The 24,841-nt window shown below is 48.0% G+C and overlaps 2 protein-coding genes across 4 annotated transcripts in view; one reads left to right on the top strand and one right to left on the bottom strand.

The window, feature by feature from the left end:
• EEF1AKMT3 (EEF1A lysine methyltransferase 3) overlaps positions 1–24,841 on the top strand; it is a 111,786-nt gene that overhangs the window by 68,109 nt on the left and 18,836 nt on the right. The window lies entirely within an intron of this gene.
• Positions 3,850–24,841, bottom strand: part of CTDSP2 (CTD small phosphatase 2) — a 71,968-nt gene continuing 50,976 nt past the window's right edge. The window contains exons 2-9 of one of the 3 annotated variants that reach the window (XM_053372684.1): positions 19,949–20,097; positions 16,559–16,597; positions 11,196–11,297; positions 9,637–9,693; positions 7,552–7,644; positions 6,634–6,819; positions 6,057–6,138; positions 4,350–4,449 (exon numbers count right to left, since the gene is read on the bottom strand). In XM_053372684.1, the coding sequence (XP_053228659.1) occupies positions 6,106–6,138; positions 6,634–6,819; positions 7,552–7,644; positions 9,637–9,693; positions 11,196–11,297; positions 16,559–16,597; positions 19,949–20,097 (659 nt within the window). In that variant the 3' untranslated portion in view covers positions 4,350–4,449; positions 6,057–6,105. Of the gene's footprint in view, positions 4,450–6,056; positions 6,139–6,633; positions 6,820–7,551; positions 7,645–9,636; positions 9,694–11,195; positions 11,298–16,558; positions 16,598–19,948; positions 20,098–24,841 lie in introns of all 3 variants that reach the window. The other 2 variants (XM_053372666.1, XM_053372674.1) reach the window with 2 other exon arrangements.

The raw sequence follows: 24,841 nt of genomic DNA, 5'->3' as shown, positions 1-24,841 counted from the left end.
TCGCTCCATAAGACGCACCTTTTTCCTCCTAAAAAGGGGAGATGTCTGTGCATCTTTTGGAGTAAATGTGTGGTCGATCGCTGGCTCCCTTTCTGGCCCCGCCCCCTTGCCCAGGCCTCCATTGTTGAATGTTCTGCAGATGGAGGCGGTTTTCCCCAGTGACATGTGACTGGCTAATTAGATTATCTGTCTAGAAACTGTAGAAACGGCTCCCTTTCCTTTCCTAAAGAAGCTAAAGAACTATGAGTTGAGCCCCATGAAAACAGGATTTTTCCCCTTTGCAAAGTAAGCGCAACAACTTTGAGCTGATTGCCCCAAAAACGAGGCTTTCCCCCTTTCCTCCTCTAAAAACTAGGTGCGTCTTATGGTCAGGTGCGTCTTTTGGAGCGAAAAATACGCTAAGCGAAAAATCAAGGGATGGAGTTGGAGGAGAACAAACCTTCACAGTTCATAGATGAAGCAGCTAGATCCTGTTCCCATCACTTATCCCACCTCCGAATTCTAAAAATTAAAATGCTTTCTGCTTCTCTCCACCCCCCTTCACTCCCCCCCCCCAGGGTAGTCTTATCCATGTTTTTGGATTATAGCCCTCAGTAACTTTTAACAAATGACTCAAATCCCTCCAGTGAAATGTAACTGTCCATAACTCCCCACCCCCAATGCTGTCTACCCTCTAACTCTGATATGCCCCTGCATCACTTGATTTCTCATATCGTAAAGGGCGGCAAATGTGCAAATTTGCTTTCCAAGGACAAGAATTGCATTGAGATGCTCCTAAGTTCCCTTTGTGGCTCCTAAGCTCTCACCTGTTATTCCAGTTGTCATGTGTGAACCAGCCTTGTCTGCAGCGCTTGCAGAGCTCGATTCTTTTCTGCAGCCGGTGGAAGGAAGTTTTACCTCCTGAAATTTTGCCGCCCAGCTTCAAAAGGATATTGCATTAGGCCTCCAGAACCCACTCTGCTCAAAGACTTAGGAAAAAGAGGAGACACACACCTGCTCTCTTTTATTATTTATTTAATTTGCAGTTAATACAAAGATTCCAAAAATAGAAAGAGATCGAAATGGCAGCAGTGCCGGCTTCAAGTTTTGGGATATCTTTTTTTTTTTCAATTAAAACAAAATTTAAAAAAAGAAAAACCACCCAGCAAGTGAGGACACATGACTAAGGCAACTGATGCTTTCATACTTCTATGAGGTGGGGACAGAAGGGGGAAGCCCTGGGCTCTGTTACTCAAAAGCCATGTTTGCATGTTTGAAAAGAAGGGATGCAGGAGGTACAGCAAAAGACTCTGTGTGTGTGTGTTTGCTTTTGTAGGAGGAGAATGCAGGGCACCTCTAAAAGGCACACCCCTGATTAAGCATTAGGGCTGCCTCTTTGATGGGTTTGATCAAGGCACAATCCCAACATTGGCAATTGGACTCAGGTTATCATCATGGCTATTAAACAGGCCAAGGAAGCCTGATGTAGAGTGAGAACGGGCATCAGCAGACTCCGCCCTCGAGTTAATTCACTCAGCCAAGCTTGTTCCAGATGGGAGCCATCCCTCGGCAGACTCTGTAGTTCCACATTACTTTCAACAAACAAGCGTTCGCAGCTTGTTGAAACTGGGAGTGCTCAGTTTAATTTATCATCCCTAGCCAAAACCAGCTCTGCACAGATCCCACCACGCTGTGACTGACAAAACTTCCACACGTTTGCCCAAATCTTAAGTCCCGTGACTGGGACGGAGGAGAAATTCTGGAGCACATTTCATCAGCCCAAGTGGAGGAGTGTAGAAAACAGGAGTGCAACGTTTTCCCATCGAGTGAAGGGGTTTCGGAGCTGAGCTGTGCAAAGGGAAAGGCCAGGACAACAGCGGGCAGGTTGCGTGAGGAGGAGAGGGAGGGAAATGGAGGTGAGTTCTCCTCAGATGACACAAAGGGCAAAGACACAACTGCGAGGATAGCCTCAAACAGGAAGGAAAAACAAAGGGTTTTTGTTCTTTCTAGCACACATTAACTTTGCCGTGTTTAAAGCTCTCTCACTGTTGTGTGTCGTGGGGAAAACAGAATTACGAGAAGAAGAAACTCTTCCCTCCACAAAGCTAGGGACTTGTGTGTCACCTCCATTACCCTCCCCACAGCTGCTGAGGCTCGTCTCAAGCACCATTTGAGGCCTAGCACACACACACAGGTCAAGGAGTAGCCAATTCAGCACACTTAGAAAACGGCAACGGAAATTCAAGAAGCACTTTGGCCAGGCTAAGAGCTGCCTGCTCACTCAGCCAACAAGGAGGATTGTAAAGCTTTGGTCCTGTTGAGCAGGGAGGAAGCCTTCCAGATGTTGTTGGGACCCACCAGCCACTACGGACAACTGCCAGGGACGATGAGAGTCCTAAGTCCAGCAACATCTGGATGGGCCACAGGTTCCTCACCCCTGGTTTTGCTGTTTAGCTTCCTGCCCCAGGTGGTGAGGTGACCCACGCTACCTGCCCCCCCCCGCGTCCAAACCAAGGAGGCAGCACCAGAAAGAAACAAAAAGAACCCTGAATGGCCCCATCCTGTCCCCACCCCCCACAACAGCGAAGCATGGAGTCACTTGCAATGTATTGCTTATGGGAGCGGGAGGGAGAGAAGCAAGCTGGCTGAGCGGAAGGTATTTGGTTGCCACCAATGGCACTTCGAAAGCACTTGTTCACAGCACGTTAAGAGACATGACTAGGAAAGGCAGCGTACCATATTGCTGGGGGGAGGCGCAGAAAGGGAGGGGGCGGCGGCCGCTCCCAAGTACTATCAACATCTACGTTTGGTTTCTCGAGAGCTGGCACCGCCGTGAAAATGCTGAGGGGAAGAAGAGTGTGGCAAAAAGGCCCAGCTGCTTCTCTGGGGCCCGTTTCCTAAGGAAGCCTGGCAGAAAAGAGAGGCGCTATCTGTTCATGCGCAGAGGTTGCAGCGACGTTCGTCCTCGCTCTCCCAACGAACACGGCAAGGCAGTGGAGCAGGCTGTCCCCTGCCCACCCCCAGCTTCTAACACGCCAGTCCATGATTCCCTGAGGCCACCCGAGGGGCCGGGCTTTTCAAGTTACAACGATGGAGCCTAGAACAAGTCCTGAGTGGGACTTTGCCACCCACGGGCAAAACGTCAGCACCCTCCTGTCCTTCAAAGCTAGCAATTCGCACTGAAGGAGGGTGGGAGAACTGACAGTGCTGAGGCAGGTTTGTAGTAACCCTGTGACCTGGTCTGTGTCCCCCACCCCACCCCACCCAAGAAGCAAAAATAGGCCAGAGCGAAGCAATATGGCGATCACTGCAGCATCGGTCCTCAACCAATGTGGAGTTTGTGGGAATGGGCCGGCTGACTTAGCCGTAGTCCTTTTCTACGCTCGTGCCACTGTTTGTTTGTTTTTAACGTTCAAGGGTTTCTGAAAGGGTTCCTTCCCCTCTGGGGCTGAACCCAAACCACAAGACACAGTATAAAAAGAAGTTAAAGGCTTCCCAAAAGCCAGCAGGATAATTAGGGACCAAGACCCCTGAAACTGCTGGTTCACTACTGCTCTGAAGGGGAAACGCTGGAAGGGAATAGGGAAAAAAGGAAAAAGGCCTCATTAAAAAATAAGACTTTCCCCCCTCTCTCTAACCAGGTATCCAAGGCAAGGAAAGCCTCTCCTCCGAGGAATCCAGTGGCCTGAGCAGCTGAAGGAGAGGATCCCTCCAAAAGACACCTGGCCAGGGCAGAAGTATTGGGCAGCCAGCTCAGTGTCCTGCCCTGCCTTGCCTGGGAGATAAGGCGGCAAAACTGCTAGGCCCCATGGCTGTGCCCCACGTCCTGGGTGAGCAGCACTCTCAGGAGCATCTAAAAGGGAGCGAGGAGGCAGGTAGCTTTTTTAATAACAAAAGGAAAAGGGTCAGCCAAATCATTTGGCATTGCTTTAGAGGAGGAGAGGAGAAGGTAGGCAGGAGGAACCGGCAGCTTAGACCGCACAAACCACACCCAGAACTAACCACCCTGCAGCGAATGGAGGAAGCCGAGCCCTGGAGAAATGGTGCGTCTTCACGATGCTCCCTGTATCCTCGCAGTGCATAGATACGAGCGCTGTTGGGGACGGGGTCTTGGGCGACCCTGCTTTTGGAGGAAAGGCCAGAGGCTCTGGGATCCCGCCAGACCCTGGGTGGAAACCGCTCTGGCGCTGCCCAGTGGGCGGCCGTTCAGGTTATTGCCTCCAAAGTGCTTGCATCTGCCTTGCGGTGGGGTTGCGGAGAACCATCCCCACGGCTCCCCCTTCCCCTCCAGGCCAGGACTGAAGGCACTGAGTGAAAATGTTCCTCTGTGGGCATACGAAGGCCTTAGGGTGCCCTCAGCTGGCCAAGGCTGGTGTAGACATCCTCCGCTTCGCTCAGCTCCTCAAAGATCGGGATCAGGTTCAGGAGCTCGGTGTCGGCCATGTCATCAAACCAGGACTGGACTGGCACCTACGGGGAAATCAAAAAGGGCAAGGAGAAGTCAGTCGGGAGCACTGCGGTGGAGGGAGACAGGAAGCAGAGACCTAATGTTTATGGGGAAATTGTAAGGAACCAGGAAGATTCAGGAAAACCTGGGAGCCGAATTCAAACGCTGAAGTAATCACATGGCTATTAATATGAAACATGGTGACATCCCCTCAGAAGAAACAGATTTGCCCTCACATCAGGCATAGATAGATGATAGATAGATAGATAGATAGATAGATAGATAGATAGATAGATGATAGATAGATAGATAGATAGATGATAGATAGATAGATAGATAGATAGATAGATAGATACGGAAAGGGGGGGCATGTCTTCTTCACCTTCTTCTTCGCTACAATATATCAATTTATTTCCAATTGTCAATGTCAAAAGGGACTAAAATCTATAAAATTCATAGAAAATCAACGTGCCAATTTGCTCAATTTCTCTAGGACTCCACCACACCTCCCCTGTCCTCCATAATCCCTCAAGCAAGGTGTCAAGACCCTAATCCTGTCAAATCACTCTGCCAAGCCTTTCCTCCAGGAAATGCCAGTACATGGACCATTGTCTTCTCATCAGGATGTGCTTATCTGCGCATATCTCCAGCTCTGCATATTCCCCCCTCCCTCCTCCATATGTTAATCCTGTGTAACCCAACCTCTTCTTAATGTATTCATGATGTAATCTGTGTAACCCAACCTCTCTTTAATGTATTCATGATGTAACTGGGATGTATTTTGCACTGTATTCTGGGACATGGAGGGAAGTTTCAAAAGTTTATGTCACCCCTTTCTCGCGGTTCAATCTCGTCTTGAACCTGTTGCGCAATAAACTTGGATCTTCTGCAGTTTGCTCCTGTCTCCGGCTGAGCTCATTTTCTTTCGCAGGGATCCGCGGACTTACTTAGTCCGACGAGCTGGGTGGCAGAGTAGCCCCGCACCCAGATTTTAGCCGTAACAATATATATATAAAGGTAAAGGGAACCCTGACCATTAGGTCCAGTCGTGACCGACTCTGGGGTTGCAGTGCTCATCTCGCTCTATGGGCCGAGGGAGCCGGCGTTTGTCCACAGACAGCTTCCGGGTCATGTGGCCAGCATGACTAAGCCGCTTCTGGCGAACCAGAGCAGCGCATGGAAACGCCGTTTACCTTCCTGCCGGGGCAGTACCTATTTATCTACTTGCACTTTGACGTGCTTTCGAACTGCTAGGTTGGCAGGAGCAGGGACCGAGCAACGGGAGCTCACCCCATCGCGGGGATTCGAACCGCCGACCTTCTGATCAGCAAGTCCTAGGCTCTGTGGTTTAACCCACAGCGCCACCCGCGTCCCATATATATATACATTTTTAAATACATGGAGTTTATATATATCTATATCTATATCTATATCTATATCTATATCTATATAAACTCCATGTATTTAAAGAGCTTTGGAAAGTATTCGGGTGAATATTCAAAATACAGTGACAATACAAGACTTAGTTTTTAAACAGGGTGCACGAAAGGTAATCGTAGACAAAACTAGTCACACTAATACTAACTGCTCACTCACTCCTACAATTATGGCCACAGCTATGAATTGTCACCTGGGAAACCTTGTAGATGTGCTCAGTTGGATAGGTTTGGAAGAATATTTCATGCGCTGGAGAACTTTTGGGGTTGAGCTGGCTGGAGTCGTGAGAAAAGGGAGGAAAAAAGAAGATTTGAAGGGGGAAATGATGTGGTACAGTCAGCCTTCCTGAGAATTTACCACTTCAGGTGTGTGTGTGTGTGTGTGTGTGTGTGTGAGAGAGAGAGAGAGAGAGAGAGAGAGAGAGAGAGAGAGAGAGAGAGAGAACATGTTTTGAATGGCCCTACCTAGCACACAACTGTTGCAGTCAGCACCATCTTAAAAGGCAGGGGTGAGAAACAAAGGGGAATGCTGTATTTAAGAGAGCTTCTTTCACCTGGTGTTGATGTAACTATTATTATTTTCTTTCTAACTAAAACCAGATCAAAAGATTTTTAAACCAATCAACCAACCTACCTACCTACCTATCAAGAACTCAAGTCTTACACATGATTTAAAGAGCCTTTGCTGCTTTCCTGCCAAGGTAAGTCAAAAGTCAACACCTGCTACTATTGAATAACACACCCACCCACCCCTCTTGAAGGCATACTCACCGCATTCTCTGGATGGAAGATGTAGGAGGCAGGAGAATTGTCCAGGATCAAGGTTTTGCGCAGATCACGCCCCAAACGGCTGAGGTCCTTAACGTAACAGCCCTGGTGGAACACGCATGACTCTCGGAAGAGGCGGGCTCGGAAGACTCCACACTTGTCTAGCAGGTCAGTTACGGGGTCAGCATACTGAACAGAGTGATAAGAGGAGCGTGTGAAGACGAGGGCTCAGCATAAGAAAGCAAGAAACCCAACCTGGGGGAACCAGGAGAACACGAAGGGCTCTGCCCACTTCTGGCCAGATAGTACAAACATGGAATTTGGAATCTGGCATGGAATGAATGAATGAATGAATGAATGAATGAATGTATTTGTTTGTTTGTTTGTTTGTTTGTTTGTTTGTTTGTTTGTTTGAAGTTTCAAGTCCCTATGGATTTGGAGATCTCAGCGATGCCCAATGCAATTTCAGAAGCCAGCAACTGGCTGAGGAGAACTTCCAGAGGTCAATTTCGTGGTGGAGATTTGAATACTCTGCATGGTCCTTCACTCTTCCTCACAGTTAGGAGAAGCAAAAACAAGCAACTATATGCAAACTTGACATTTTGCACAATTTATTCAAGTACCAATAGGCCATGTGTTTCTTGCTGCAGCATTTGGGTTTTGAAAAATGCACAGGGTTATACACAGCTCTGAAGTTTTGGCAATACCCCGAGTTTAGCCCAAGTCAAAGCTGCTCCCAAACCAGTCTTCTAGCAAGACAAAGAGAGCAAATCGTCTATATTCACCTCCAGTTTATCTTCTGAGCTGAAAGTGACACAGCACACCATTGCCACCCTTTCTGCCTTAGCTTCTGCTAACTTTGAAAGTATCAACCAATTCCCCCAGCCCATGTCTAGGCTAAACCCTCCTTCTCCCTCTCACCTTCGCCAAGCTGGCAGTGAAGAGCACACACTCAAACAGCTCCCCCATCCGCCTCAGGAACTCATCGACAAATGGCCTCTTCAGCACATACACCTAGAAGTGAGCAGCAGAAGTCAGCACAGAGGGACAACTGGTTTTATTTATCTACAACCCACCTTACAGCTGGAGTGAACATGCTACTGTGATTCAGTGCTGCGTTGGCCAAAGCACATGACTGCAGGGAACATTTGTAGGGGAGAAGCGATGGGGGGAGAGAGGATTCCACCTGCTCATTGCTTTTCTCCCATAACCTCCCCCTTACACCAGCCTGCTTCCTCACTCCCACTTTGTGGAAAGGCAGAGTATCAATATAACAAACAGGATCCAGCCTCGTGAGCCAACTTTTGACAGGTAGGCAGAACGGCACTATTAGGATCACCAGCAGCGAATCCAAACAGCCACTTCATAGTCTGATGTACACTGGCTAAGAAAGAGACTTCTCATTTCAGTGAGTGCGACACAAACCCACAACTTCCCAGTGGCTTGCCATTTTAGTCCATTCAGTGTTAACCCTTTATCACTGAACAGGACATAAGCTCCACTCCTTTTTGTGTGAAATGGCTATCATAAAAAAAAAACTGAGGCAAGTAAAAGAATACCTCCCCTTTAGTGGTGTAATGTGAACAATGGTTTAAATTACTGTGTGCTTGGACTCATTTCTTGAGGAGCACATCCCCTATGTCTGGATGTTCTGAGATAAGGGTACCAGGTGCACCGGGTTACCATAGCAAAATCAGCTAGGTTGAGCGCATGAGTCATTCGCCCTCCCATTGCTTCATGAAATATGAAGTGTGAATAGAGATGGATATAACAGTCTCTAGGGCATTGTTTTCATTATGCTGTCTTGTCTTGTCCATGCCCTGTCCTGTTTGCTGTCTGACTCTGAATCTGTGAGTCAGAGGAAGAGGCTGTGAGTTTCACATAGCTAGCATGGTGATATAGTATTATTGGAATTCTCTGTACATATGCATCTTTACTTCAGAGACCAGAAGAGTTGTCTATAGTAGACAGTGCTGCTTAGGTTTGTCTTGTGTCTGTAGATAATGAACACTTTGCTAATTTGAAATGTATGGGAGAGGAGCTCTTTCCTTAACTGGGGACTCTGGAAGAAGCTGTCTTGCTGGTTGAGGTGTGTTGAACTAGCAGCTGGCTTCTTCAAGTCACCAGCATCCTTATTGATGGATGGGGAAACAACTGCCCTTTAGCATGCTTAAAGGTAAAGGTAAAGGGACCCCTGATCGTTAGGTCCAGTCGCAGACGACTCTGGGGTTGCGGCACTCATCTCGCTTTATTGGCCGAGGAAGCCGGCGTACAGCTTCTGGGTCATGTGGCCAGCATGACTAAGCTGCTTCTGGCAAATCAGAGCAGCGCACAGAAACGCCGTTTACCTTCCCGCCGGAGTGGTACCTATTTATCTACTGGCACTTCGTGCTTTCGAACTGCTAGGTTGGCTGGAGCAGGGACTGAGCAACGGGAGCTCACCCCATCACAGGGATTCAAACCGTTGACCTTCTGATCGGCAAGCCCTAGGCTCTGTAGTTTAACCCACAGCGCCACCCGCGTCCCCCTTAGCGTGCTTAGACTAACCCTAATGCATTTTAAATGAATACAAGCTGCTACAGGCATTGTGGTGAGCGGAATACAGCAAAGAAGCACAAATGCCGCAAAGCACATCAAAATTCCTCAAGGATTCCCCACCAGTTTTCAGCTGGTCACATTTCTCTCTCCCGGAGCTCTCGCTGCCACGCGGTTGATCCAAGCCATTCCTCCTTAAACATCCGCTGGAAGCAGCTACCTCCTGAAACAAGTAATCAAGAATAGGCCGTGTTGCCTGGTAACAGCCTATCCTGGATTACTTGAACCAGGCCGAAGCCTTCATAGAACGGTCTTCCTCCTCTTCTTTACAGCACCAAAATGGGAGGTGGTCTCCTTGGCTCATAAAATGAGACTGCCCCACTTCCAAAACAGATGCCAATGAGAACCCAAAACTGTTGGCAAGGTGGGTGGGTGGGCAGGGGACCTTCCCCTCAGCGGCAGCATCCTTACCTGGTGGGTTGTCCCCTCTATTTCGACAGGCACTATGAAGTCAGCATTGTTGATTGGCTGAGAAATGTTATAAAAGGTGCATGTTAGTTTCTGGAAGGTAACACGACACAATTCTGCCCCACTTTATCCGTAAGTCGCGCCAATCTCTGCACCTAAGGACACTATCTGATGCTCACTGGGTTTGGCTTGATTTACCAGTACTGAGCCACACACTCGGTATGGCTGTCATGTCCACTCAAACCAGGAGGCAGGGAATCTCCAGTTCATAAATAATAAATAAATAATTTATACCCCGGCCATCTGGCTCTGGGCGGCTTCCAACAAGATATTAAAATATAGTGGTCTGCTAAATATTAAAAGCTTCCCAAAACAGGGCCGCCTTCAGATGTCTGGCTAAATGAAGCCCCTCCAAGTCGTTATATCTGGTCTTTTGAGACTTTGCCCAGGCCACATGCATCAATGCTAGGATGCGTGTGTGCAAAACTCAGTGATTTGCATGGCTGGGATGTATTCTAGCGTACAAAGGCAGGAGTCACATCTGTTGCCCCGTCCACTTTTGCTTCTTCCATGTGGCCCCTGGAAGGCTGCCACAATGGAATGTGGCCCTGTCTGAAACAACAAGGCACCTAATAACAGAATCAAATGATTTGTCAGGGAATCAATCGCTGAGTCCTTCTAACTCCTGTTGCCTGTTCGGTCCCCTGATAGCTACTTCAGAATTTGCTGATCAGAACCAGAGATGCAAATATTAGAATTTTATTCCAGTGGCAGAGTTTACGTGTAGGGGTGAGGTGAGAAGGGTTCAGGCCACCTTCCCAGGGCAGAAATGGAAACAGCCGTGAATAAATAGGCTTCCTTCTCCATTCCCAGGAACAACAGCATTGTGTGTCTGGTAGGCAGTAGTAACTGGTTGTAGACACAGAACTAATTTATTTAAATAATGGGAGAACCAAGGAGATTCTTCAAAGAATGCACCACCATGCAAGTGGACCTCATTGACTTAACCTTGCTCTCTTTCCCCCTTGCAGCCTGCTGCAGACACATCAAAATCCGCTCCAGAAGATTCCACAACCATCTGGAACAGAATCTGAAGGTGCATGGCTGGGCTGTGGGGGGGGGGGGGGAGAAGGGGAAGGGGAAGTCCCATTGAATGAGCAGAAGTTCATTCTGTTGATGTACAGGCTGCACAGGATACAACCCTCTGGGTTTAGAAAACTTCTAACCAGGAAAACAATGAAGTTGAGGTCCTTTTGTTTAACTCCCAAAACCCCAGTCCTATCCTTCACACTGATATTCCATAAGGCCCTCATCCCTTCATATGCCTTTGCAGCTGTTCTCAGAGGCTGACTTGCACCAAGCTAATCCTCTCCTGCACTGTCAGCAATGGAGAACCTGTGGTCCTCCAGGTGTTGCCGAACTACAACTCCCATCAGCCCCAACCAGATGGCCAGTGATGATGAGACTTGTAGTCCAGCAACATCTGGTGGGCCAAGGATGCCTTCTGCCTCGACCCCTCCCCCCCCCTTCTCAGAAAAGGAGGAATATCCTTAGAACGTCACCTTGAAGGAGCTGTGCACTAAGGTCTCATCCAGATCAATCACCACACAGATTCGGCCCTGGTCTTGCAGAGTCACCTCAGGGAGAAGGCACGTCCCAGGAATCTAAAAGAAGAGAGGAAACTTAGCCACCATTGGCATGGTGAATCGTGTTGCTGGACAAGCTTCAAAGCACTGGGGAAGCCCAATATGAAGTCCTTCAAACTGACTTAGGAAACTTTTCCCATCTTGTGTTTAGAGAAGAGCACAGGCAATGCCAACAAGGAGTAGAAACCTTATGCAAAAACTTTCAAATGGCCTAAAGCTCTGGTCCTCATGAATCTTTTCACATTTTTGCTAGAACTCTCAATTTTTATTTTTTAAAGGGAGGTTTTAAGACTACAGAGCAACTGGCAACCTTTCGTAAGAAAGTTTAGAGTTTGAAATGGCACAGATCAGAATAAAGGGAAATGTTATTTGGGTTAGTGTGTGTATGTGTGCTTTGCATCGCTTTGTAGGTTGACCAGCAGCAATAGAGAATAAGGCTTCTGTGATTCTTCAATCATTGCACAGAAGAAAGGGATTTGAGAATTATTTGCTCTTCCATACAACCATTAAAGGTACAAGAGGCCTGGGCACGAGAGCATTTGATCAGCTATGACCCCAAATGAAGAAACGGGTTATCGTCAAAAGTCACTTGAGCTAATGGCCATCGCTAGACCTCCTGGCACGACATTCTTGAAGCTTTCCTGATAATGTGTGTGAGCTTCGGGTGGGAGGAGAATATGGGGCTGGCATTTTTATTTCACTGACATGTCAACGCTGCAAAAAACTTGCATGCATAACAAAGCATCAGTCTTACAATGAACACCTTCCTGGAAGCAGCCCCAGTTGACATATTTAACAATCTCTGTGCTGTACTGTGGTCCTAATATTTCTTTCCAGAAGACCCACCAGCCTACATATGAAAAGGTGGGATGAGTTGGCGCCGTCCCAACTTTGCACTCCCCTTACTTTGCAAATTTTAACAACAACCAAAATCTCAATCCTGGCCACAGTGATCCATGCGACAGTCACCTCCAGGCTTGAGTACTGTAATTCGCTCTACGCGGGGCTGCCCTTGAAGCTGTCCCAGAAACTCCAGCGGGTGCAGAATGCTGCAGCGAGGCTCCTCACGGGGTCTCTGCCATGGGAGCATATTCACCCAGTGCTTTTCAAGCTGCACTGGCTCCCGGTGGAGTACAGGGTCAGATTTAAGGTGCTGGTTTTGACCTTTAAAGCCCTTCACGGCCTAGGACCCTTGTACCTACGGGACCGCCTCTCCCGGTATGCCCCACAGAGAGCCTCAAGGTCCATAAATAGCAACACGCTAGTGGTCCCGGGCCCTAAAGAAGTTAGATTAGCCTCAGCCAGAGCCAGGGCCTTTTCAACACTGGCTCCGGCCTGGTGGAACGCTCTGCCTCATGAGACCAGGACCCTGCAGGATCTGATTTCTTTCCGCAGGGCCTGTAAGACAGAGTTGTTCCGCCTGGCGTTTGGCTTGGAGCCAGTTTGATTCCCTCCCCGTCTTTCTTTTTTCTTTTCCTTTCTCCTCCTGCAATGAGGCTACATTTCAATATTTTAATGTATCAATATTTTAATGTTGTATTTTAATTTTGTTTTTAAGTTGTATTCATTCAACTTATTTTAATTATTGCTTGTTAGCTGCCCTGAGCCTGGCCTTGGCTGGGGAGGGCGGGGTATAAATAAAAATTATTATTATTATTATTATTATTATTATTATTATTATTAATACTGTGGTACCTTGGTTCTCAAATGCCTTGGTACTCAAGCAACTTGGAACTCAAACACTGCAAACCCAGAAGTAAGTGTTCCGGTTTGTGAATTTTTTTTCGGAAGCAAAACATGCTCTGTTTTGAGCGTTACACTTCCAATTTGAGTGCCACTCTTCCGTTTTGAGTGTTACGCTGAGGTCTGTCAGTTTTTGCTTTCTATTTTGCATTTTTGTGGCTTTTTTGTTTTGTTTTTGTGTCTGTGTGGAACCCAGTTCAGCTACTGATTGATTCGTAGTGTGACTGTGTGATTGTTTATTGCTTTCATTTTATGGATCAATGCTCTCGTTAGATAGTAACATTCATGTTAAATTGCTGTTTTAGGGGTTGTTTTTTAAAGTCTGGAACGGATTAATCCATTTTGCATTACTCTGGGAAAGTGCGCCTTGGTTTTGGAACAGTTTGGTTTTGGAATGGACTTCCGGAACGGATTAAGTTTGAGAACCAAGGTACCACTGTACTAACTCCTCTTTAGTTCTAACTGAGGTAAAAAGTCCTTGTTTTTCAGCTTCATCACTGCAATTTTGCGCCAGGAGGCATTTTTATAGAAATTGGTCCTACGCTGGGTGGGGACCCTGTTGCTCCCCACATCTTACTGGACTCAGGCTCCCATTAGCCAACATGGCAAATGGTCAAGAATAATGAGAGGAGAGCCACTTTTTCCCTATTTCTGCAGTACATCAGCACTGCAGAGGCTACCTCTTGCTTCAAACAAACCTTTCTTGAAAGGGAAGGATGATTTTTCAAAAACCAACCCCACAGCAAAAGGAGTTTAGCACCTCAAAAATGCGTGCGCCAGGTTGAGCCCAATGAAAGCCAACCATGCTGCAAATTCAAAAATTGAATAAATAAAAATAGCCAACAGGTGGCTAGGGATCCCATTCCCTTCCAAAAGCCTACCATGCTGGTAGGGCAGGCATAGGCAAACGCTGGCCCTCCAGATGTTTGGGACTACAATTCCCATCATCCCTGACCACTGGTCCCGTTAGCTAGGGATGATGGGAACTGTAGTCCCATACATCTGGAGGGCCGGAGTTTGCCTATGCCTGCAATAGGGCAAGCAATATTCTCCACAATGGTGCATTTTCATTTTCGTTTGCCCTTGAAAGTTATTGGTATCGTGGGGGAAACTGTCTAGATTGCGTGGCAAGATTGTCGTGCCTGAGGCTCTTTCCTTGTGGAGGCACCCATCAGAGGGAACTACTTATAGCAATCTCCACATGGCTGGCGTTGGAGAGGCAGCTGCCCCGAGAGAGACATTACAGTGAGGAGGCAGCAGTAGTTTGCATTCAGAAGCACTCTGTCTGTTTGTGAAAACTGCGCTGCAATATGGCCTGGTGCACGCCTCAGCTTAGGCTGCTTCTGCACCACTGGTGAAATGGGAATGCTGTCACTGGGCTGCAACCTTTTTCCAATTGCAGGTTCATGCCATTAGCCCCTTCACACAGGAAGAGAGCTGTCAAGAAGAGTTGCAGGCTATCTTTCTCCCAGATGTGCTAGTCTGGTACGTGTAGAAGTCCCCGCCCACTGCGAAACATTCAACCATGTGACCACTTCTCCTGCTGCCCCCATAAGAAGTCTGGTTCTTTGTATGAATGAGGTCTGCAACCGATACCTCTCTCGATAGCAGCGGGGCAAGAAGAGAAATTTGCACAAATACCCACATGCACACGCACACACACGTATGTAGGAAGGACTGTGTGTACTTTGCATGCCCATCATTATGCCATGCAGAAGTGGAATTTGGTATCTAGAGCATCATTTGGCATCATTTGGCATATTTCGTACGTCGCCTGGAGGCATGTATGTGGAAGACAATTTTAAAAACCACTCTATTTTTCTCTTTCTTTCCTTCTTTCACTCAAGAACATTTCTGGCCCTTGTTACTGCACAGATTATCTAGCCTGGAACAATCAAAATTAAGTTAAAGTAAAGGTAAAGGGACCCCTGACCATTAGGTCCAGTCGTGGCCGACTCTGGGGTTGCGGTGCTCATCTCGCTTTATTGGCCAAGGGAGCCGGCGTACAGCTTCCGGGTCATGTGGCCAGCATGACTAAGCCGCTTCTGGTGAACCAGAGCAGCGCACAGAAACACCGTTTACCTTCCCGCCGGAGTGGTACCTATTTATCTACTTGCACTTTGACATGCTTCGAACTGCTAGGTTGGCAGGGGCAGGGACCGAGCAGCGGGAGCTCACCTCGTCGCGGGGATTCAAACTGCCGACCTTCTGATCGGCAAGTCCTAGGCTCTGTGGTTTAACCCACAGTGTCACCCACTGTGTTAAGTTAGTTGCAATTAAGTCTCACTCAAACGCTGCAATGTTGAAAACAGTGGTATTTGTATAAGTTGTGACAAACTTGCTCCATTGGCTTCAAAATGACTTAGGGGTGACTGACTTTGCCTGGACTGGGGCAAATATGGGCAAAGGCTACTAGAGCAGGGGTGTGGAGCTTATGGCCTTCCAGATATTGCTGAACTACTGCTCCCATCATCCCTGACCACTGGGATGGGAACTGAAGTCCAACAAGGTCTGAAGGATCACAGGTTTCCACTCTGTCCTCAGCTGAGGCTGGTCCATTATGGTGAATGGGGCACTGCCCCATTAACCACGGGCTGTCCTTGCTTACAACCAGTCAGGGGGTGGCTCTGCCTGTCATTGGCTGCGGCTCCACCTAAAGTTAAGTCTCCCTGTCATCCACCTTACCAGTCCCAATTGACATCAGCCAGCACTACTTGTTTTAAGACTCAGCAGCTTTCCCTGTGAAAACCCGCTCTTTAAAGCTCAATCAGAACAAACAACCATCTGTGGAACTGACATTTGCTCCAGTTGAGTGTTAAAGAGCACTAAAGGAGGGACCCCTGACCATTAGGTCCAGTTGTGACCGACTCTGGGGTTGCGGCGCTCATCTCGCTTTATTGGCCGAGGGAGCCAGCGTCCAGCTTCCGGGTCATGTGGCCAGCATGACTAAGCCGCTTCTGGCGAACCAGAGCAGTGCACGGAAACACCATTTACCTTCCGGCCAGAGAGGTACCTATTTATCTACTTGCACTTTGATGTGCTTTCGAACTGCTAGGTTGGCAGGAGCAGGGACTGAGCAACGGGAGCTCACCCCGTTGCAGGGATTCGAACCGCCGACCTTCTGATCAGCAAGTCCTAGGCTCTGTGGTTTAACCCACAGCGCCACCCACGTCCCTAAAGAGCACTAAGGAGCTGGCAAAAAACCCCAGCTCGGACTTGGAAGCTTCTAAAGGACAGACCTTTGCCTGGGAAGAGCAGGGCAAAAGGTTGGTGTGGAGTATGAAAAGCAGAACTTGCAGAGATCAGGGTGTGGGGCTTTCATTATATCTCCTTGTCCACATCCCATGGCTAGTGGGAAAAGGTATGTAATGCAACCAAATGATGAGGAGATTTGCTTGCACTTATTCTGATGTCAGAATCGAAACGCAAGTTCATCTCAGTGGAGAATGTTTTTTTGCACTCTTGCGCACAAGGTAAACACAGTCCTGGCTAAAGAGGAGGTGCAGATCTCCCTTGGCTTTGGAACAAAGACATACCTGGTAAAACTGGTATTGAAGACACTGCAACAGATCAGACTAAAAGAGGAGGGAAAGAGGAAAGCAGAGATGTAGGTATCATGAAAAAGGCAAGGCTGTGTAATACTACTATCAGGGATCTCAGAAAGCCTCTGAATTTACCCACTACGTTTTTAAGGAGCAGAATCCTAAAGGCTGCATTTTCTACCTAGAATGAAAGAGTGGGGGTAATGGATGAGTGGGTTCAGGTTGACACAGGTGATCCTACAAGCCTCAAAAGCTTGGACTGTGATGGAGGCTGGTGGAGTGCTCAAGTCTTCAAAGAAAAGGTTTCTTGACTGAGAACAGTGTGGGAGCCCTGCTAACTGACCCAGAAGGAAGCCTCAGCTCCTTAACTCTAAAGTGTGTGGGAGACAGGCTGAAAATTCAGTGCTGAGAGGAAGAGCACTCTATATATGTGATCAGCAGTAGTTTCCTTTACCATATATAAAAAGGGTAAAGGGACCCCTGACCATTAGGTCCAGTCGTGACCGACTCTGGGGTTGCGGCACTCATCTTGCTTTATTGGCCGAGGGAGCCGGTATACAGCATAACTAAGCTGCTTCTGGCAAACCAGAGCAGCGCACGGAAACGCCGTTTACCTTCCTGCCGGAGCGGTACCTATTTATCTACTTGCACTTTGACATGCTTTCGAACTGCTAGGTTGGCAGGAGCAGGGACTGAGCAACGGGAGCTCACCCTGTCGTGGGGATTCAAACCGCCGGCCTTCTGATCGGCAAGTCCTAGGCTCTGTGGTTTAACCCACAGCGCCACCCGCGTCCCTTTACCACATATAGCTTCATATATATTTCTTTTTTTAAAGCGGAGGGGGATATCTATAGATGGAGTGGCAGCAACAATGTGGTCAAATCATATGTTTTGAGGAAGGATGGGGCTATGAGACCAGCAGCATCTACAGCGGTACCTCGGTTTTCAAATGCCGCAATACTCAAAGACCTTGGTTCCCAAACATAAAAAACCCAGAAGTAAGTGTTCCAGTTTTCGAATGTTTTTCGGAAGCCGAACATCTGATGCTGCTGTCAGTTATTGTTTCCGGGGCACCTGCACCAATCAGAAGCTGTGCCTTGGTTTTCGAACATTTCAAAAGTCAAATGGACTTCCGGAATGGATTAAGTTTGGCACTTTTGTTTTTGCTATTTATTTCGCGTTTTTGTTTTTGAGGCTTTTTTGGTTAATTTGTTTTTGTGACTGTGTGGAACCCAGTTCAGCTACTGATTGATTGATTGATTGATTGATTGTGTGACTCCAGAAATGGATAAAAGCCCCCCATACAAACAATGACTATCATCAGTGCAAGTAAGAAAAAATAATAATTTTAATTTTTATCATCTACAATACAGTCTTATTTATTTTATAGTACAGTATATTGATTATTGCTTTCAATTTATTGCTCAATGGTCTCTTTAGATAGTAAAATTCATCTTAAATTGCTGTTTTAGGGGTTGTTTTTAAAAGTCTGGAATGGATTACCGTATTTTCCCCTCTATAACACGCAGATTTTTTTCTCCTAAAAAGGAAGGGGAAATGTCTGTGCGTGTTATTGAGCGAATGTGTGGTCCCTGGAGCCAAATGGCGCGAGGGGAGGCAAAAAAAATCAGGCAAAAATCAAATCGCGCGTCTCGGAGAAGGGAAACCTGAAAAGAGGAAGCGGCTGCTTTCCTGCATTCTGCCTCAGGGTCTTACTGCCCACCCTCCTCTGTTTCCTTGCTGTGTTTGCTCAAAGGGAACAAAGAGCAGGGAAAGCCCCTCCCCTCCAGGCAAGCAGAGGGAAAAGCAGAGAGTCGTCTCTGTGCTCCGGTGCTGCTGAAAACATGCAGGAGGGAGAGAGAGAGAGAGAGCGCGAGCTGGCTGGCTTGGGTGGGTAGGTGAGGGAAAACTTTTGCCTTCCTTTCCTCCCTCCCGTTATACCCCTCTCCTGCATTCTTAGCCAGCTGCTTCTCTCCACACCCCTCTCCTGCTCCTTGTCCCTTCTGTGTTTTTCCTTCCCATCCCACTTAAAATGTGGTTAAAAAGCATGGATCCACATGGATCCTCAGGATCTTTGCATTGGGTCATCCCAAATTCACCATCAGATCACATAGCATGTCCATGGCTACAGCCTGCCCCCCAAAAATCACGCACCCACTGTTGCCTGGGGCTGCAATGGTGCAAAATGTGGTTAAAAAGCATGGATCCACATGGATCCTCAGGATCTTTGCATTGGGTCACCCCAAATTCACCATCAGATCACATAGCATGTCCATGGCTACAGCCTGCCCCCCAAAAATCACGCACCCACTGTTGCCTGGGGCTGCAATGGTGCAAAAATGTGGTTACAAAGCATGGATCTACATGGATCCTCAGGATCTTTGCATTGGGTCACCCCAAACTCACCATCAGATCACATAGCATGTCCATGGCTACAGCCTGCCCCCCAAAAATCACGCACCCACTGTTGCCTGGGGCTGCAATGGTGCAAAAACGTGGTTACAAAGCATGGATCCACAGGGATTCTCAGGATTTTTGCATTGGGTCACCCCAAATTCACCATCAGATCACATGTCTGTGGCCACAGCATGAAGCACAAAAATGATACATCCACTGTTTCATTCAGAATGTTTTTTCCCTTGTTTTCCTCCTCTAAAAACGATGTGCGTGTTATGGTCAGGTGCGTGTTATAGAGCGAAAAATACGGTAATCCGCTTTGCATTACTTTCTATAGGAAAGCGAGCCTTGGTTTTGGAACACTTTGGTTTTGGAACAGACTTCCGAAACGGATTAAGTTTGAGAACCAAGGTACCACTATACAAGAGTTTTCCTTCCCTGGATAGAAAATAGGCTGAAGCCCACTTATATGTCTTCCCACAGAGGCTAGCCATGGCTTCCCAGCTCATTAGCAAGCCGTGAAATACTGATATTCACAACAGTCATGGATCATGCTCTGTGTGTGGGGTTTATGCTATTTCCTACACGGCAGCGCTGTAAAGTATGAAACAGCCGTAGAAGCACTTGCTTCCGATCCAAAGTAACTGCTCCCTCCTGAAAGCCATTTTTGATTGGGAGAAAGCCAGTCAGATGTAAACAGAGGCTAACATAGGTATTTTGTGAAGTCAGCCAGGAGTTTAAAAAGTTAAAAATGCTGATGAGAGGAAGTGTCAAGTGAGAGAGATCATTTACACAGAGACAGGGATAATTTCAAGATTTGGGTAGCTGGAGAACTAGGACAGAGTTGATATCCTAATGGGGCACACCCTAAACCTGGATAGCTAGAATACAGAAAAAAGCTAGAGAAAAGAAGCTCAGATACTACTAGTACTGCCTGTTATACTCTCTGGGTGTAATGGAGTGATCGCTGCGTCAGCCTCCACTCACCTTGGCAATGGTGCTGGTCTCCTCCTTGTGTGGGCCATGATCCCCACCAAAGCCCGACTGCCCGACATTCTGTGCGCGAAGGCAACAGAAGAAAGCCTTGAAGATGTTCCGGCCGCGAGGCTTCTTCGGGGAGGATTTGGACACCAAAACTGAGAAGGGAATGACAAAAAGAACTTTGTTAGATCTCATGGCACTCGTCCAGGACCAAAACACAGGAGCAGGCAAATCTTCATCCAGGGTAAGGGTTTGTGAATTAGGTCTCAGGCAGGTTGAAGCATGCCTCCTTCTGGAGACCCTGGGGGTGGCCCGTGAAGGAGGCAAGCTGCTTCGCTGGAACATTTTTTGACTGGCCCCAAAAAGTGACACGCAAGTTCTCCAAACCAGTGCAGGACAGAAAGGTGTGTGCTGCTTTGAGTAAAAGGTAAAGGTAAAGGGACCCCTGACCATTAGGTCCAGTTGTTACCGACTCTGGGGTTGCGGTGCTCATCTCGCTTTATTGGCCGAGGGAGCCGGCGTACAGCTTCTGGGTCATGTGGCCAGCATGACTAAGCCGCTTCTGGCAAACCAGAGCAGCGCACGGAAACGTTGTTTACCTTCCCGCCGGAGCGGTACCTATTTATCTACTTGCACTTTGACGTGCTTTCGAACTGCCAGGTTGGCCGGAGCAGGGACGGAGGAACGGGAGCTCACCCCGTTGCGGGAATTCGAACCACTGACCTTCTGATCGGCAAGTCCTAGGCTCTGTGGTTTAACCCACAGTGCCACCCACGTCCCGCTGCTTTGAGTACCAACGTCCAATTAACAGGAATCTGCTAGGAGAAGGGCCCTGGCTCAGAGGTACAGTAGCTGCCTTGCATGCAGAAGGCATCTCCAGGTAGGGATGAAAGAGACTTCTGCCTCAAACCTTGGAGAGTGGCTGCCAGAATCCTAGAGAAATGAACTGGGAATCTCATGCAACCGGACCCTAGCCAAATCAGTGCTCCCAAACTGTGTGGGCGACATTAGCTACTGCAAACTTTACAAAATGATGCCACCGAAGACTGAACTGCAGAACAAAAGTGACAGCCTTTATTTAAGGCTATGGACTCAGCTATGCAACTGCAAATAAAACGTTTTAAGTGCTTTGTAAAGTGCAATATACAAATGTGACATTAGATGGCGATGGTGAGCTATGGAAAATCCAGCATATTTTTCAAAACGTTTTTTAAAAAGCATTTTCACAGCGTTTTTCATGTGTGTGTAGATTTCACCTATGACACTCTTGCGACAGTGGCTGAACTCAAAGTGGCTGCTGCCTGAGGAGGTTTCAGTTTGCTGTGGGCGTTCCCCCAGAACCCACCCTCACAGAACACTTTGGCGTCTACCATCAGTACAGTCTGGGGTCAGGCCAGACAGGAGATAGCACACAAAGGAAACAGGACGTTCCATATTGCCCCCAGCAACTAGCAGGCAACATGAAGCCTCTGCATTGTCCAGGCCTAGCATAAATTCATGGAACCTGATTTCTTCTGTTGCCGGGGTCAACAAGAGCAGCATCTTCTGCCCACTGTAATTGTAATTTATTATTTGTCACACGTTAAAAACTTCCCTGAACAGGGCTGCCTTCAGATGTCTTCTAAATGTCAGGTAGTTGTTTATCTCTTTGACATCTGCATTTCTGGCTCCAGCTTTCTCAGCTCCAGTTCTAGCAACTGGTTTCAGGTACTTGGAGCTACCTGAGTGGGTGGTGCTGTGGGTTAAACCACAGAGCCTAGAGCTTGCTGATCAGAAGGTCGGCGGTTCGAATCCCCGTGACGGGGTGAGCTCCCGTTGCTCGGTCCCTGCTCCTGCCAACCTAGCAGTTCGAAAGCACGTCAAAGTGCAAGTAGATAAATAGGTACTGCTCTGGCGGGAAGGGAAACGGTGTTTCCGTGCGCTGCTCTGGTTCGCCAGAAGCCGCTTAGTCATGCTGCCCACATGACCCAGAAGCTGTACGCCGGCTCCCTTGGCCAATAAAGTGAGATGAGCGCCGCAACCCCAGAGTCGGCCATGACTGGACCTAATGGTCAGGAGTCCCTTTACCTTTACCTTACTTGGAGCTAAAGACTATAGCCTTGCGGCCTTGATTTCTGTAAAGCCATCATAAGCACACACCCTTGTTGGATGAGATGGGCCAAAGCCTACCAAAACCAGCAGCCTGCTCCCTGCAGCGGCCAACCAGATGCCTACAGGAAGTCTGAAAGCAGGATCTGAGTGGGATTCTGAGCAACTGGTATGCAGAAGAGGTGTAACATGGCCACTGTGGCTAAGTAGCCATGAGTAACCTTATCCTCTGTGAATTCATCTAACCTTTTCTTAAAGCCATGCAAGTTGATGACCCACATCTTGTGAGAGCAAATTCCATGGTTTAACTGTGTTACTAGAAGAAGTGTGTGGGATGCGGGTGGCGCTGTGAGTTAAACCACAGAGTCTAGGGCTTGCCGATCAGAAGGTCGGCGGTTCGAATCCCCGCGATGGGGTGAGCTCCCGTTGCTCGGTCCCTGCTCCTGCCAATCTAGCAGTTTGAAAGCACGAAGTGCAAGTAGATAAATAGGTACCGCTCTGGCGGGAAGGTAAATGGTGTTTCCGTGCGCTGCTCTGGTTCACCAGAAGCGGCTTAGTCATGCTGGCCACATGACCCAGAAGCTGTACACCGGCTCCCTCGGCCAATAAAGCGAGATGAGCACCGCAACCCCCGAGTTGTCTGCGACTGGACCTAATGGTCAGGGGTCTCTTTACCTTACTAGAAGTAACCGTCTGGCCCTGCAATCTGCAGACCCCACAACTAGTGGTCATTTTAAGCCAAGATCCCAAAGATTTCTCCCAGGACATACAAATTATGTGCTCTCCTGCCAAGCTATGGGACCCTTCTTCCCCCTCCCCTCTCGTCTGTTTTGCTTCCCTGGGAGACTCAGAACATCTTATCATATTCTATGGGTCCATGGGGGCCTTGCTATCATTTGTTCTGCTTGCAACGAACAAAGTGGCCCCAGATGAACTGCCTTTGTCTTTCCTTGTGCGCCTACAAAGGACTACTGTTGCATCAGTGCAGCCCAGCTGGCGTCCAGTGTCAGAACTGTACCTCCTCTATGCTAAAAACATTAAATTCCACCACCAATCTAAGACTCAAATTCTGCAATTTGTTATGGTTTTAACACATGGATGGAGTTAGTGTGCTTGCTCTTATTCTGCATACTTTATTGAGCAAATTTTCATCTAATTTATTCTGGTTTTGCTAGCCATGGACAGGATATTAATGCCCATTGACACCTGCTTTACCATGAGGCTGCAAGTTATACCTGAGGAGGCCTGGCTCAGCACGGCACCTGTCACAGGTAATATAAAGTACCCCAGGGACAAAAGGTTGCAGGACTGAGGAGGATGTTTGCTGTGGCACAGAGTCCAAGAGAAGTTGCTGAAATGGGAGGTGGAGGAGGAGGAGGAGGAGGAGGAGGAGGAGGAAGAGGAAGCAGCACAGATGGATCCCAAGAGTTGTGCAAAGCGTCAAGGAAACTGGTTCTAAACAGCCCCATCATTCAGCCCAGACACTGAGGTCCAGCTCCAAGGGCCTTCTGGCAGTTCCCTCACAGCGAGAAGTGAGGTTACAGGGAACCAGGCAGAGGGCCTTCTCTGTAGTGGCACCTGCCCTGTGGAACACCCTCCCACCAGATGTCAAGGAAATAAACTATCTGACTTTTAGAAGACATCTGAAGGCAGCCCTGTTTAGGGAAGTTTATAATGTTTGATGTTTTATTGTGTTTTTAATATTCTGTTCCCCGCCTAGAGTAGCTGGGGAAACCTAGCCAGATGGGTGGGGTATAAATAAATTATTATTATATTATTAGCACCTCTCTGCCTACGCCAATTAGTGAAGCTGTCATGTAAGACCAATAATAAAGGTTTCACCAACTCACAACAAATGTAGATATAAAAATAGTAATGTCTCAGTCATAGCCACATCACCTTAAGTTCCACACTGCTGAGGGCTTTGCTTCAGCTGCCCCTGACTATCACAGCTCAGCTGGGTGATTGCTGGAAACAAGGAATTGCACCCCCAAATTTGGAATCCCCACCAAATCTACATGCACCTGTGCCAAATAAAAACATTACTCTTTGCCGAACAGACTGGAAAGCAGGAAGGAGAGGACAGTAAAATGCCACTCCTCTCTCTCTCCTGGATTGTGACCAGCTACACTCTAGAATTGCAAGTTCACCAGCCATCGGTTCCTTTTGGATTACAGTGGTACCTCTGGTTGTGAACGGGATCTGCTCCGGAGGCCCGTTCGCAACCTGAAAAGAACGCACCCGCGTCTGTGCGTGCAGGTCGTTATTCGCCCCTTCTGCACATGTGTGTGACGTCATTTTGCGCATCTGCGCATGCGCGAACGGCAAAACCCAGAAGTAACCCTTTGCCAGGGTATTGCCAGGTGGCCGCGGGAAGCAACCTGAAAACGTGCAACCTGAAGCAAATGTAACATGAAGTATGACTGTACAGTGGTACCTCGGGTTACAGACGCTTCAGGTTACAGACTCTGCTAACCCAGAAATATTACCTCGGGTTAAGAACTTTGCTTCAGGATGAGGACAGAAATCGTGCTCCGGCACGGGAGCGGCAGCAGGAGGCCCCATTAGCTAAAGTGGTGCTTCAGGTTAAGAATGGACCTCTGGAACGAATTAAGTACTTAACTTGAGGTACCACTGTACATAAGAACATATAAAGAGACCTGCTGGATCATGCCAACGGCCCACCTAGTCCAGCACCCTGTTCATCCTGTGGCCATCCAGATGCCTATGTTAAAGTTGCAAGCAGCACCTGTGTGCAATTGCGCTCACCTCACCTGGGCTTTCCAGCAACTGGTGTTCAGAAGCATTGCT

This window comes from Podarcis raffonei, chromosome 2 (genome assembly GCF_027172205.1).
Source record: "Podarcis raffonei isolate rPodRaf1 chromosome 2, rPodRaf1.pri, whole genome shotgun sequence".
NCBI lineage: Eukaryota > Metazoa > Chordata > Lepidosauria > Squamata > Lacertidae > Podarcis > Podarcis raffonei.
Note: the sequence above shows the minus strand (reverse complement) of the source record. Positions and strands in the feature narration are given on the sequence as shown.